Genomic DNA, 15,508 nt, shown 5'->3' on the forward strand with positions numbered 1-15,508 from the left:
GACAGGACATTCATGACATCGAGATGATTAAACCCAAATGAACAGTAAGGCTATATGAACAAACAAGGGAAGGTCATTCACAGTGTAGCGTGATGTTTTGCATTCACCTGTGAGGACAATTTGCTCTCGCGCTCAAGAACAATATTGCACAAAAATACATGTTTCTAAAGAAGAAAAGAAAAATACACACTGTAATGTCACAGTGGTACAAGCTCTAGCCCACCTCCTCAATAAGGGAGGAAAGGCATGGACACTCTGTTGTTTTTCACGATAATAAATCGCGTAGACCACCGTCGGAGGAAAGCCTCCTCTCCCAGCATGACTAGTTCTGCGTTAAGATGCATAAACATTATGTTGCTTAGCCGATGTAATAGAGGAAACATGGCTCTCTGGGGGCGTCCCCTCAGGCAGGCCAGTCCCCTTCGTTTCCATAAGACGAAGGCTCCGATAGCCATTAGGAGTACGACAAAGTTATCCCTGTGGCTAGACTTCCACTGCATACTTGTTTGAAACACCCTGTTAACCATGCGCCAAAAGTTGCGCGCTACTATACATTCATGGAAGACATGGTTCAGTGTTTCGACGCGACCGCATTGCGGGCATGTGGCGGAGGGCGCCACGCCCCACGCCGCAAGGCGGTCGGCCGTTGGTAAAGCCCCCCATTCCCTGAGCCAGTTTAGGTCACGGACCTCGGAGGGGAGAGACTTGTTTGTATAAGTCCAGCGTGTTTTCGCCCGGCATTTCCGGCGTTGTTCTTCAGATAGGCTTTTAAATGCTATTAATTCGCTCATGTCAGTGGGGGACATTTCCATAAGTTCTTGAACAGGAAAATCGTTTCGCCATTGTTGCAAAGATTTTATAACATGTGTCTAATACGCTGGTGGCTGCTCAGCAGCTGGTCCCGTGTCGTTTGCTAAACCAAAAAGTCTTCTAGAGGTTCCTAGCAGATACACTACAAGTTGCCTGCCTCGATACGATGAGTTCTCTAAGAGTGCCCAGGTGTTTTTGAGAACCAACGGGCACATTACATCGAGGTTGGGTACACTGAGCCCTCCCCATTTTACTGGTAGGCGGACCACGGCTCTGGCAGCGACTTCGGCGTGGCCATCCCAAAAAAGGGAGCCGCACGGAGTAGTCACTCTCAGCAACACCCCTCGAGGTGGTCGTGCAATTCTGGTGACATAAAGCAGTGGCGCTGTTATGCTGGATTTAATTAGATAAGCTCTTTCAGTATAAGGTAGTTGAAACGTTTTGGTGACTTCAATGCGTCTGTCCACTTTGTGTTGGATTTCTTTCTATGTGGTGCGGGCTACCTCACCAGTCGAAAGGAAAGTTACACCTAAGACTTTAACGCCTTGGACGATTTGGACGCCATCAGGGAACTCTTAAATGTGCATCCCAAAGCACAATGTCTTGCTTTTTCCGGGATTAAGACGTGCTCCCAACAGGTAACTATACGTGTGGAATATTCGCAGAAAGGCTCTGTAGCTATCTATGTTCCGAATAAACAACGAGATGTCATCGGCGTATGCCGCTACTTTCACTTCACCCAAGCCTGGAAGAGGGAAACCACGTATCGAAGTACATTTCTGGATTTGTTTCAATAATGGATCTATGCATAATACAAAGAGAATTGCGGAGAGGGGCCAGCCTTGTCGAATGCCCCTACTTACTGCAATAGGTTCAGATGTATAGCCATTCACTACTAATGACGTTTCTAAGTCTGTGTAGAGTAAACGGAGGGTGTCGGTTAAATGTGCTGGGAAGCCATAACACTCAAGCACAGAGAAGAGAGAGTTCCATTCTACGCGATCAAAAGCTTTTTCCTGGTCCAAGGAAACAAAAACAACAGATATTTGTGTTCTTGTAGCGTACGTGAATTAATCGCGAGTCAGCGCAAGCGAGGTATAGATCGTACGACCTGGGACACAGCATGTTTGTATGTCGCTTACTATTTCCGGTAGAATGATTGTTATGCGGTTTGCAAGGATGGCTGTCAATATCTTATAATCCGAGTTAAGTAGGGAAATGGGCCTCCACGCCCTTGGGTCGGACGGCTCTCCCTCGCTTTTAAGCAAGAGCTCTGCTCTCACGAAACGTATTCGGTCTGATTCCGTCAGCAAGAAGTCCATTTAGCATTGTCAAAAGGTGGTCTTGTATTGTTTCAAGGAAGGTTTTGTAGAAACTCAAAGGTATCCCGTCAGGGCCGGCGGCGGCGGTTGCGTTCATGTGCTGAAGCACAAAGCGTAATTCATCCAGCGTCACTGGGCTGCACAGACCAACGCGGAGCTCCTCCGGTACGCGGGAAATTCCCGCGCAAAACTCGTTAACTATGGTGGTGTAGTTTACGTCGCTCGCGTTCTCCGCCCTGAAAAGATTCGAAAAATGTGTTTCAAAGACCCTCATTATGTCTTCTGCTCGTGTAGACTGTTCGCCGTTCGGCAAATGAACGAAAGGAACATGCATGTGTTCACCCAAGGAGCCGTTGCGAACACTTCGAAGAACCGCTGGATCTGAAACCGGTCGTCCGTTGATAAAAGACTGCGCAGCCGTGCGCGAACTAAGACGTAGCAAAAGTTCGTACCGCGCCTTTAACTGATCGAGATAGTCGTGCATTGCGAACGTCAGCGTCTTGCCTCTGCGTACAATGCGCGCTTTTCGTAGCGTGTTGTTTATCTCTGTCGTTAGGCGCTCCTTTCCTTTCGCGCCCCGCTTTGATAAGCTCGGCGCGCCAACTGTGTTTCAATGCGTCCCAGCTGCGGGGTTCAGGCGGCCTATCGCACGCTTGCTCTAGTGCATTGCGCAGTAATGCTACGCTTTCCGGGTCGTGCACGAGTGTGGTGTCCATTTTCCAATGGTTTCTAAATGTAGTAGATTGTTCAAAGAAAAGTTTTACAGACACTGGAAAGTGGTATGTAATGCATGGAACGTCCGGTGGGAAATGTAGGACCTCGCAACTAAGGACATGAGTGGCTAGCACTTCTGGAAAATAGTAGCGGTCTAGCCGGGTCATGTTGGGACCCCGTTGCCAGGTTGCAACGAAGTCATTCCCGTGAGTGTCGACCCACGCATCCCTTAGCTTGAAATTGCGGATGAGTTGTCGCAATGCACTAACTTCGCTGTATTGTCTGCTTTGTCTGCGTCCGTGCGCATCTCTGTCGGTGTCCTCAACACAGTTGAAATCTCCAACTAAAAAAGTGGGGTAACTGTCAAACATAAATGAGTCGAGTGAATTGAAAAAGTCAGCCGTGCCCCCCCGTTGAGCTGGGGCATATATTACGAGCGCCCTTACTCGTCTGCCGTGAAGGTTAAAGTCTACTGCTAGTGTGCGGCCGTCAAAACCATAAACATAGTGTGCCCTTCGACGTAACGCTGGTGTCAAAAAAAACAACTCAGACTACGCACATCTTTGAATCAGTCAGCGAAAAAAAGGCCTCGACTCCAAAATGTGAACAGAAGGATTGCACATCAAAAGTGGTTCTAAAATTACTTTCCTGTAAGAAAAGGCTGTCGACATGACGTGACCTTGCGAAGTGCATGACTTCTCTCTGCTTATCTCGGCGTCTGAAACCCCTGACGTTTAAGGAGAGAAAATGCACCGTAGCCATTTGAAAATAGGGGGAGTGCGCGCAAATTTCAAAGAAACGCCTTGCAGGGGGTGGGGCGAGCGCTCAACGAGTGAACAAAACTAAAGAGAGAAATGCTCGGACGTTGTCAGAGCATTAGCGAGTTTTTGGGGATTACTACTGTCCGTAGAGCCCTCATAGTCCGTGGTCAGTGGATGGGCTCGTTTGGTGGCTGAACGGTCTATTTCCATGGCGCTGCCACCGACACTCGCACCGGCGGCCGCACCTGTAATCTGGTGAATGGGGTTTGACAGGCTCAATTTGCGGGTCTGAGCCGAGTACTTGCTGGCGCGGGCGCTCGTCGTTGTCGGTGGCATAATCACTGTTGTGGTCTTGTCTGCGCCGATGATCGGAGCGTCTGCACGTCCCGTCGTTCGGGTGCCGCGTCCCATCGAAGCTCTCGGCGCCTCAGAGCTACTGGTGGTGTCAACTGTGTCAGAGCTGTAGCCCTCGTGGTCTCTGCTAAGTACGGGCACTCGGGCTTCGGATGAGCTGTGTTCTTCATAGGCATCTGGCGAGAAGTCGCTGGTCTCGGACGGGGTGTGAAGGGTTGACGAGGCTTTCTCAGACGGGGGAGGCAGGTCTCCTGCGTCTTGTGGTTCAGCATGGGTGTCAGTGTCGCTTGCGTCAGTGTCGCTCGCAGGCTCGAGCGCTGGATAATCATCTTGCAATGCGGGCGTGAGGTCGGTGCACGCTTGTTCTTCGGTTGCCGCTGCTGCAGCCGCTGTGAAGGACTTCGGACATACGCAGTCAGCTGTTGCATAGGTGCCCGAGCACTTGTGGCACGGTTCTGCGCATCCCTCTGTGGCATGTACAAACACGTTGCAGCGCGTGCAATGGGGCGTGGCACAATCTTTGGCGATGTGGCCAGCATTCCTGCACTTGGAGCACACTTTATTGACACCCCGGTAGTCACACATGACATTGTAGCCTTGGACTGTCAGAAAGTTCGGTATTTGGCTTTTCATTCCCACTCGCGCCACACGGACACCTGTGCCAACCCCAGGGCGGCCCTTGAACACTGGCTCGTGGATATGTTGCACGTTGCCGTAGGCGGAGAGAGCAGTCGCTAGGGCTGCGTCGCTTACCCACAGCGGTACCCGGATGACTGTGACGTGGACTATTTCAGGACCTACGCTGACTAGTGGAACTTATTCGCCATTCAAGAAAATGGCGCCCCGGCTCTTCAGCTTGGTGGCTGCATGGACGTTTGCGGCTGCGGTGCCGAACTTCGCACCTCCCATGTGCTAGAGGGACTTGATACCGGCTGGGCCGGTACTGCTTCGAGGGCATCTATGAAGTCGTCGACGGTGCTCCCCTCTGGAGCGCTGAAGTTAAAGCAGTGAGCTTTCGGCGGTGGCGCTGCGAAGGCCATCACACTTTCGTCCTGGCCCTGGCTCCCACGGCTTGCGCTGTGGCGCCTGGGCGTTGGCTCACGATAAAGGCCTGGACAGAGCCGGGGGTTGTCCAGGGGTTCGATTGATGCTCGATAAGATGGGGTCGACGACTGGCAGCGTGCCTGGTCGCGGGAATCCCGGCGCCAGGTAAGCGGCAAACGGGGCGTCGGCCGTCGATCAACTCACAAGCGGCGAAGCGTGTCGGCATTTATATCCTTGCCATCAAGTATAGTAGCGTCATCGCTAGTGGCGACGTAGGTTCCCGAATAATCTGTGACGTTCCCGAAGTAGGCGTAATCTTAACAAAATGATCTACTAAAGCCTCGAAGCTTATCGAACACCGTAGGTGCGGTTTGCGCTGTACGTAGTGTAACGGGGTGATAACAAAACTTGAGGAAAGGAACGTGGCATTGCCCCCCTCTGAAAAAGGCATCGTCCCGACGCTTTAACAAATTGATTGATTGATATGTGGGGTTTAACGTCCCAAAACCACCATATGGTTTTGATAGATGCCGTAATGAAGGGCTCCGGAAATTTCAACTACCTGGGGTTCCTCAACGTGCACCCAAGTGGGAGCACCCGGACCTACAGCATTTTCGCCTCCATCGAAAATGCAGTCGCGGCAGCCGAGACTCGATCCCGCGACCTGCTGGTCAGCAGCCGACTACCTTCGCCACTAGACCACCGGGGCGGGGCAGGCTTTAACAAAGGACAAAGGTACAATAATAAAGACAATGAATAATAAGTGCAGCATGCAGCAGCAACTACAACAAAATGCAGTCATCAGGTTCGCACATGATATGGCTTGATGCGCATGACCTGTACCACTTCAGGTCGAGCACGGCGCCGCTAAGAGTTCGTATTGCCGTCGGGAACAACCTCGTAGTCGAGTGGGCCGAAACGTCCAACTACTCTGTACGGTCCGATGTACCGCCGCAGAAGTCTTTCACCGAGTCCACGTCAGCATATCGGCGTCCATAGCCAAACACGGTCCCTGAGCTGGTACTGAACGCTGCTTCGTCGAAGATTATAACGGTGGCTGTCGGTCACCTGCTGAATTTTGATGTGCAGGCAGGAGAGTTGACGAGCTTCTTCCGCGCGCTGAAGGTAAATGTTGACGTGGAAGCTCTCTTCGTCAGCGACGTTTGGAAGCACAGCGTCGAGTGTCATTGCCGGGCTCCTTCCATAGACCACCTTGTACGGCGTCATCTGCATCGGTTCTTGTACTGTGGTATTGTACGCGAAGGTTACCTACAGAAGGATTCCATCCCACGTCTAGTGCTCGGCGTCGACGTATTTAGCCAGCATATCAGCGATGGTCTTAATAAGACGCTCGATGAGGCCGGTGGTCTGTGGAGGGGAGGTGGTGTTGCGGCGGTGACTTGTCTGGCTGCACCTCAGGATCGCCTGAGTTAGGTCCACCGTAAAGGCTGAACCTCTATCTGTAATGACGACTTGTGGAGCTCCATGGCGCAGAACATTGTTCTCGACGAAAACCCTTTGTACATCGGAGGCACTGCCCTTGGGGAGGGCCTTTGTTTCGGAATAGTGTGTGAGGTAGTCAGTAGCTACAACGATCCATTTGTTCCCGGAATTCGACGCCGGGAACGGCCCCAGTAAGTCCATGCCAATTTGCTGGAACGGCTGGCGAGGTGGCTCGATGGGCTGAACAATTCCGGCTGGCCTAGTCGGCGGTATCTTTCGTCGTTGACAGTCGCGGCAGGTCCTGACGTAGCGAATGACGCCGACGGATAGTCGTGGCCAGTAGCACTTTCCTTGTATTATTGCGAACGTACGGGAAACACAGAGGTGTCCAGCCGTCGGGTTGTTGTGTATGGCCTCGAGTACTTCTGGTCTCACTGCTGAAGGGACTATGAAAAAGTGATCGGCTCGAAGGGGCGAAAAGGTCTTCATGAAGGGAACTCCGTTTCGCAAGAAGAACGACTCCAGTTCTTTTTTGAAAACATTCGGAACAGTCTTGCTGCTACCCTCGGGGTATTCCACAAGGCTTCTGAGTTCCGGGTCCGCTCGCCGTTGCTCAGCGAAGTCGCCGGCAGTTATTGTTCCTAAGAAGCTGTCCTCATTCAGACCGTCGGGCAGCGCTGGTTTGGCGGGAGCACGACACAAGCAGTCGGCGTCAGAGTGTGTTCTTATAGACTTGTAAACGGCGGTATCGTCGAATTCTTGAAGTCTAAGGCTCCATCGCGCGAGGTGACCCGAAGGTTTTTTCAAGTTAGCTAGCCAACACAAGACGTGGTGGTAGCTCACAGCTTTGAAAGACCTGCCGTGGAGGTAGGGGCGAAACTTTGACGCTGCCCAAATGATGGCAAGGCACTCTTTTTCTGTTGTAAAACAGTTGCCTCGGCCTTGGATAGCGACCGGAAAGCATAACTGATGACCTTTTTCACACCACCAGTCCTTTGCACAAGGAATGCGCCGAGTCCTACGCTCCTTCTGTCAGCGTGTACTTCTGTTTCGGCGTGTTCGTCGAAATACGCAAGTATCGGTGGTGTTTGGAGACGTTGTTTAAGTGCCTGAAATGCTTCCTCTTGTGCCACTTCTCACCTGAATTCGACGTTGCTTTTCGTGAATCGGCAAATCGGCGATCTGTTAAAAACGTTTGACGAAGCGCCTGTAATAGGCGCACAATTCGAGGAATCGGCGTACAGCCTTCTTGTCAGTAGGTTACGGGAAATCAGCGATGATGGATGTTTTCCGCAGGTCGGGATGGACTTTAGACTTGCTTATCACGTGTCCCAGAAACAACAGCTCTTCGTACGTGAAGCGGCACTTTTCTGGCTTCAGGGTTAGTCAGGAGTGTTGATAGTTTCAAGTACCGCTTCAAAGCGCTGGAAATGCTCGTCGAAGCTGGAGGAAAACACGTCGACGTCACCCAAGTACACGAGGCAAGTCAGCTATTTCGATCTAGCCAACACGATAATCACAACGCGCTGGAATGTCGCAGGCGCCGAGGAAAAACCAAGTGGCATGACCTTAAACTCCAAGAGGCTGTCTGGTGTGATAAAAGCCGTCTTCACTCGATCTCTCTTGCCAACCTCCATTTTCCAATAGCCCGTTTTGAGGTCCATCGAAGAAAAGTACTTCGCGTTGGGGAGATGATTCAGTGCGTCGGCTATACATAGAAGAGAGTAGACGTCCTTCTTTGTGATTTTCTTCAGGCTACGGTAATCGACGCAAAAACGTACGGTCTCATCTTTCTACTTCACTAATACCCCGGGTGACGCCCATGGACTCTTGGGTGGCTGAATGATGTCGTCGCGTCGCGTAGCGTTTCGTCGGCTTGTTTTTTCACGGCGTCGCGTTCAAACGTCGAGACATGGTATGGGCTTTGTAGAACTGCATGGTCAGTCGGGCACTTTCTTGTGTTATGATGCCACGTTTTGCGACTGTGGTTTGTCGAATTTGCGATAATGACGAGAAGCAGTACTTTAATTGCAAGAGTAGGGACTTGAGCTCGTGTTGTTTGCACTTTGGAAGGGTTGGGTTGACATCCAAATCTGGTTCGGCACCTTAATTCGTCGAAGCAGCCTCGGCAGCATCGAAGAGGGTGAATGAATTGCTGGCTTCCACGAATTCGTCGATGTGGGCGACCGCCGTACCACGGTTGAGGTGGTACGGCCTATGTTCTTGACTGAAGTTTGTCAGCACCACCTTTGCTTTGCCGTCACGCAGCTCATCTTTGCCTCTTGCGACGCAAATCTGACAATTCAGAAGAAGGTGCTGGTCACCCTCGACGACGCCATCAAAGTTTTCGGCTTTTTCAGTACCAATGCAAACGACGACGCTGAGGAAAGGTGGCACGGTGACCTGCTCTTTTAGCACAAGTAATGCTTGATTCTTTGGCGTTGTAGGGCTCGGCAGCGTGTTTTCTGAGGTAAGTGTTATTGTCTCAGACCTCAGGTCAATGATAGCGCAGTGTTGACTTGAAAGTCCATTCCATCTATCACATCCCTGGAGCAATTCTGTAAGATTACAAAGCTCGCATGATACGTATGGTTAATGATGGTGATTCTTGCTGTGCAGACTCCAGTCGGCGTCATTAGGTGACCTCCAGCGGTCCGGATTTCGGGACCTTGCCATGCCGTTCTCACTTTTTTCAATTTCGTTGCGAAAGACCCACTGACAACGGAATAGTCGGCTGTAGTATCGGCGAGAACAGTGACGAGGTGGCCGTCGAATATTGTGTCGATGTCGCTGGTTCGTCGTCGTGTGTTGCGGTTGAGTCGTGGCGTCTGGTCACGGCTACGTCTGTTTGCTCCGCTGCTTTCACGTTGCCTCGTGGCGTTTTCTTCAGGCTGTGAAGGTTTTACGTCAAGACCCTTTTTGTCTTGCGGTGGTGCTTTAGATTTCGTGGCGGCGTCGTCGTTATCAGTGGTGGGGGATCTTCGGTAGTTCATCGTACAGAAACCGCACCTCCATCGGTTCCTGCCCTTAGTTATCCGAGTATCGTCTCGGAGATCGGCCCCCCAACAGAGCCGGTGTGCTGCCCGCGGTGCGGTGAGGCGTAGCAGCTTGGCGACGGTGAACGATAAGGTTGTCAAGGTGTTGACTGCGCTCCCGCGAGGTAGTCGGCGATGTCATGTGGTCGTTCACTCAGTTGTGGGCACGGCGCGTTGATGACGAAGCCCCGTAGACCCATTTGTCAGTATGGCAACGGCGGTAGGTGTGCCCGGCCTCACCGCAGTGGTAGCAGAGCGGGCGATAGTCAAGTGCCCACCAAACGTCGGTTTTCCTCGGCGCGCTGCGCTGGCCCGCTGGCGAACGGTAGGAAGTCAGTGGTGGTGATGGTTGCGGTGGCGTCTGGCGACGGAAGTGCGACGGGGCGGCGTTTTGGCGTGGGCGTGGAGGAGGGCCATGACAGTGTGCTGCAGCAGCGTAGCTCATGGCTTGTGGCTCAGGCTACGCTGGTTCGGCTGCCCAGAAAAATTTCTGGACTTCCTGGCGTACAACGTCGGCGATCGGGTCGACAGGATGCTGTGAGGCCGGCAACAATTTACGCAGCTCTTTCCGTACGATCGCTCGTATTGTTTTGCAAAGGTCGTCGGAGCCGAAAGCATGAAGAGCTGGGTTGTCTTCCATCGTTCACTGATTGTAGTGGCGGGTTAGCATTTCCAGCGTCTTTTCCACTGATCTTGCTTCCGACAAGAATTCCTGGACGGTCTTCGGGGATTTTGGATCAGTCCAGCGAAGAGTTCCTGCTTGACTCCTCGCATGCAAAAATTAACTTTTTTTCTCCTCGACCATGATTGATTGATTGATATGTGGGGTTTAACGTCCCAAAACCACCATATGATTATAAGAGACGCCGTAGTGGAGGGCTCCGGAAATTTCGACCACCTGGGGTTCTTTAACGTGCGCCCATATCTGAGCACACGGGTCTACACCATTTCCGCCTCCATCGGAAATGCAGCCGCCGCAGCCGGGTTTCGAGCCCGCGATCTGCGGGTTAGCAGCCGAGTACCTTAGCCAATAGACCACCGCGACGGGGCTCTCCTCGACCATGTCGGGGTCAGAGTAGTGGAGAGGTCACCTCATTCCTTCCACGAAGATTGTTGCATTTTGGTTCGGGAGTTACACTCTGGTTTCCAGCAGCGTCGCGGCTCTTTCCTTGCCGGCGATGCTCCTGAACGTATCCAGGAATGTGCCACAGAAGCGATCCCATGTTTGAAGAGCAGACTCCCGATTGTCAAACCAGGTCCTAGCCGCATCCTCCAAATAAAAGTAGACGCGGCGTAGCCTCTCTTCTGTGTCCCAGATGTTCAGGGTGGCCACCTGGTCGTATAGGTCTCCAGCCAGGTCTCCGGATCTTCAAACGATGACCCACGGAAAATCGGAGGTTCCCTGGGCTGCTGCATCACGATCGTGGGCTGTGGCGCAGCAGTTGTCATCGTTGCCGTGATCGATGTCATGCTCTTGGTCTTCCCAGTCTTGTCTTGTAGAGAACCGTACTCCGGTGGTAAACCCTGCTGCCTGCGGCTTGTTCAGTGCTCATGGCTGGCGTCGGTGTCTTCTTCGCGACGTAGGCTGTGTTCACAGCTTGACGGGGGCGTCCGGTACATGAACGAAGCAGCACCTCCACCAGATGCCATGAGGTCGTTTCGGGGCTGAAGGCGGGAGACTGGAAGGTCAGATCAAACTATTACTTTGGGCGAACCTGTGCCCGGTAAACGGAAAGTTGTGTTACAGTAGCACACTTACACTGATAGCGGCGAACGCAGCGGCCGCCGATCAACTGACTAGCGGCGAAGCGTGTCGGCATTTATACCCTTGTCATAGATTATTCCAGCGTTATCGCTAGGGGCGACGTAGGTTCCCGAATAATTTGTGACGTTCAGGAAGTGGGCGTAATCTTATCAAAACGATCTACTAAAGCCTCAAAGCTTCTCTAAAATCGTAAGCGCGGTTTGCGCTGAACCTAGTGTAACGGGGTGAGAACAATACTTGAGGAAAGGAACGTGGAAATATGATCCGCCATTTCGAGCGCATGCTGTATTCATTTATTGTTTATAAGAGATATCAATGTTTATTTCATCTTTGCTCGCGTCTTCTGCGACAAAAGAGCTGGCATGCTTCGATATATCGCGGACTGGCAAGTTGCTCTTCTTGAGAATCTGTAGTTCACTGAATATACCCTGAACATGAAGCAGTTATTTTCCTTTAGTTTAGCGAGCAATAACCTAGATGAGCGCTGTACGGGTGGAAAGCTGCTTTAGGTAAATAACCACGGCAGTGGGGTGCTGTAATGTAATGTCATTCAACTGAGATCATATTCCGATCTCTTGACATCAAACTTGAAGAATAAAGTGAAGATTAAAGCATGAACGGAAGCCTGGATTTTTTTAACAAACGCTGTTTACAATTCGAAGATTACTTTTGTTTGGTATGCAAACGAATGATATTGGCTCGCTAGACAAGACCCTCTTACCTCACTGAGTATTGATAATCGAGGAGTGCGCAAAAGACGAGAATATTTTAGTTTGGTAGTGCTAGTGAGGCGAAAATGAATCAATAGAGTACAGGAAGGTTGCACCGGCGCCTCCAATTAATGTGCTTTCTTTTTCTGATCTTGCGAGGACTCATCTTGTGGGTTGATACGGGTTGGAGCAGCTACGGCGTGAGTGGACAGCTCGTATACACAAATAATTTGAGGATCTTACGGGCCATAGCCATGATAAAACTAGGAGACACGTCGTTCGGAAAATTTTGATCATCCAATGTTTTTTAAGGCACCGCGACATCGCACAATGCCTCTAGTGTTCACCGAAATGCGACCGCCATGGTGGGGGTAGACCCCGCGATTTTCGGGTCAGCATTACACCACCATTGATATAACGCGCATCAATCACACGGTGCCTCATATTGAGTGGCATCTACGAGTAGCCATCACTTTAGCAATCACAGATAAGCGTTGTTCCATTCTTGTCACCCCGAGGCCGATATCACATCATTTAAAATATAGAATTGGACGCAGGGCTGCTTCTTATCTGCTATTGCAGGCACGAGTGATGCTGCTGGGAACCACCGACATCTGCTCCGGCGCCAAGCTAGGCAAGCCGTCTGCGATTCGAAAGCTCCGAATTCCACCTGGACATGGCCGTACCGCCATGTTTCCGGTGGTTCCGCTTTCTGCTGGAGTACGAGACATCCACGTCAAAGCGACCAGCAGCAGCGGGGAAAGTGACGCCGTCCAGGTGAAGCTGAATGTCCGGGTGAGAGGACTTTTTAAGAACAGACACCACTATTTGGCTCCGTGCTTATTCTCATGAGAAAAACCAACGAGTATATCGTATTATTTTGGGTGAGTCCTGACATGCCGCATATACGACTCTCTTTAAAGAGGCACGTAAGCTTTCTTGTGGATCACATGACTCACAGAAGAGGGTACAATCATTTCTGAAGCGAGTCTCATACGTGGCAAACAGCACTTGAAAAAAGAAAAAGAGTATAGAAACTTTTTTTTTAGAATATATCCTTCAATCAATTAAACCACGCAACAACGGTCCATAAACCTGGCTAGTAAGAGCTTTAATTATTCCTAAATGCACAGCGTCACAAAAGCAACAAATGCCCACTCCCACTTTTGACAGCATCCTCTGTATCTGCGTCTATCAATTAAATCCTTAATCGCCTTCACCAGCGCCTCTTCCTGTTGTGTTTTGAAGAGGATCGCCAAAAATGAACCCATTCACCAGATCTTAAAACAAAGTTTGTAATAATATTCGTCCGTTCTTCTGCACGTATTAGAATAGTTAGCTATATTATAAATGGTGTACGTCTAGTGCCATCATTAGGTGTCTGCATAAACATTAAAAAATTGCATTAGATACTCACGCAAAAGCTCTGCCACGTGTTAAAGATTTACCGGTGTCTCGACATCCTGCCACAGGACCGTTTGAACTTCAAAAAAAAAGGACTGCGTACATCCAAATTGCAACGCGTGTAAAATGCTCAAAGTAACATGACAAGAATAATGAATGGGGCACTGACATATTCTTCGGCATGTGCCTGTGTCATCATATGTGATTCCATTACTATTCGTTCTATTTTATTATGCACCTGTGACAAAATAGTAGTTTTTATGAGTAGCAATGTACACTTTCGCAGCGACATTTGTCATTTGCGAGATATGTCAGACAGACAGAAAGATGTTAAACACAAGATTTAAGAGAGCATCGGAAAAATTGTCATGTAATCGCAAACCCCGGCAATCAGTTTCACATGATACGCTAAGTGCACATCTCAGAAAAAAGGTACACTGTCTTACATAAGAACAAACGTCAAACGACAAGGTAAGTTGTAGATATCTACGAGAAGAATGCATACACAATAACTCACCCATTTTTAGGTTTTCCGTCCAAATTCATAAAACGTTTCTTTCGTAAGTGCGTTTTTCATTAGCCATCCGGCTTCACTAATGATATGTCCTTCATCGTGACTGACTAAAATAGTCTGTCGTGAAATGTTTTATTATAGGTCGTTTTATTTGTGAATATCGGCCCCAATATTTTTCATGGCAATGCGTAGAGGTTCATTACTTTAATACGCCGTCATTACATTAATGAAGCGTAAGCATGTTAGAACATGAAACAAAAAAATAAGAATACGCAGCAGGGCTACCGTATTGCGAGTGATTTCAATGTCACTGGGACATAATCCATATCTAAGGAGGGTAGGAATCCAAGGAGGGTAAGAAAATCTCGAGAGCAATTAAGTGGCTTTGTGAATAAAAGGTATAACCAGATCTCTTAGGGTTTTCAGCTATTCTTTACTCAGTCATGAAATAGTGTAATTAACAGAAGGTTCATGAATGAAACATTTATTTACGGAAAAAACATTTAAATCTCGGGTTTGCTCTCAGAGGTACGTCACGAATATGCATATGAATGACACCGCTGACCAGTCAAGTGCATTTTTCCGCGAACAGCTTTGAAGGAGCTGCAGGGCTCCCTTCAAAAGAATCTGGGCCTGTTGGAGCGGCACTGCAGCGACTGAATGGCAATGCAAAAAAAAAAAAAAAACTAGATGGATCTCTTGTGCATTCGCCTAATACGACTCGAAAGCGAAATCTATCGTTTTCTTCCTCTTCTCAGTCGATGTATTGACCATCTCTGAAAGCCGTCTGCAGCTAACGGCGTCCAAGATGCGATCTTGGATGCAGCTAACACTGCATCCAAGATCGGAGGCATCGGAAGCTCTCTGCTCCTCACCTGGTTTTGCACAGCTTCATGATCGGCCCACCTTTGACTGAGCTGCGATGTTATGCGATGACACCATGATGCGACGTCATGTCACATTACGTTACTGTGACGTCATGGTAGCGTCACAACATTTTAAGAGCTGTATCGTCATGATGACGTCATATGGCGACTTCATCACGTGATGAGGGCTCTTCGCACCTCTCTTGTGGCACCGATGGTCAATTTTATTGTTAATAAGCTTTTAGCGCTAATAAATTAGATCTATGATTAGTCCCATAAATAAATATTGGAGACTCGCAGCAAAAATATCAAATTTAATGTCAGCAATAATAGAGTATTGAATTCGTCTGATCAGTATTATCAAATAGTAATTATAACATTATACGGAAATCGAATAGATGTTGAATACTTCATGCTAGGCTGTGCGCAAGCAGGTAGTAAGTTTGAATGAATATACCTCAAATCCTGTCTACAGCGGACCCGTCGCAGTGAGCACGTTTTGTCGCTCGGACAGCCTGACCTGATCACTTGCAATAAAAATTTAGGACTGGCCTTTTACCAGCGGGTGTTGTTCGATGGTCTTGATAGGAGCAACACAAGCCTCCTTTCATCAGATTAAATATTAATACGCTTCACGGCGATGTACCTAAACGCATCAGTGGCTCTCTATTTGCCACGGCAGTTCCCAACTAGAGCAAAAAGGCACCCACTTCCTGTTTGGCCGAAAATACATCACGAAACATTAGTTGCCGAGCAAGGCCTTTAC

The 15,508-nt window shown here is 49.6% G+C and overlaps 1 protein-coding gene across 1 annotated transcript in view; it reads left to right on the forward strand.

Annotated features, from left to right (window-relative positions):
* LOC119176258 (A.superbus venom factor 1) overlaps positions 1-15,508 on the forward strand; it is a 151,804-nt gene that overhangs the window by 64,507 nt on the left and 71,789 nt on the right. The window contains exon 20 of the mRNA XM_037427452.2: positions 12,541-12,753. Coding sequence (XP_037283349.2) covers positions 12,541-12,753 — 213 coding nt within the window. The remainder of the gene's footprint in view (positions 1-12,540; positions 12,754-15,508) is intronic.

The sequence above is a fragment of the Rhipicephalus microplus genome, chromosome X (assembly GCF_043290135.1).
Source record: "Rhipicephalus microplus isolate Deutch F79 chromosome X, USDA_Rmic, whole genome shotgun sequence".
Taxonomy (NCBI): Eukaryota; Metazoa; Arthropoda; class Arachnida; order Ixodida; family Ixodidae; genus Rhipicephalus; species Rhipicephalus microplus.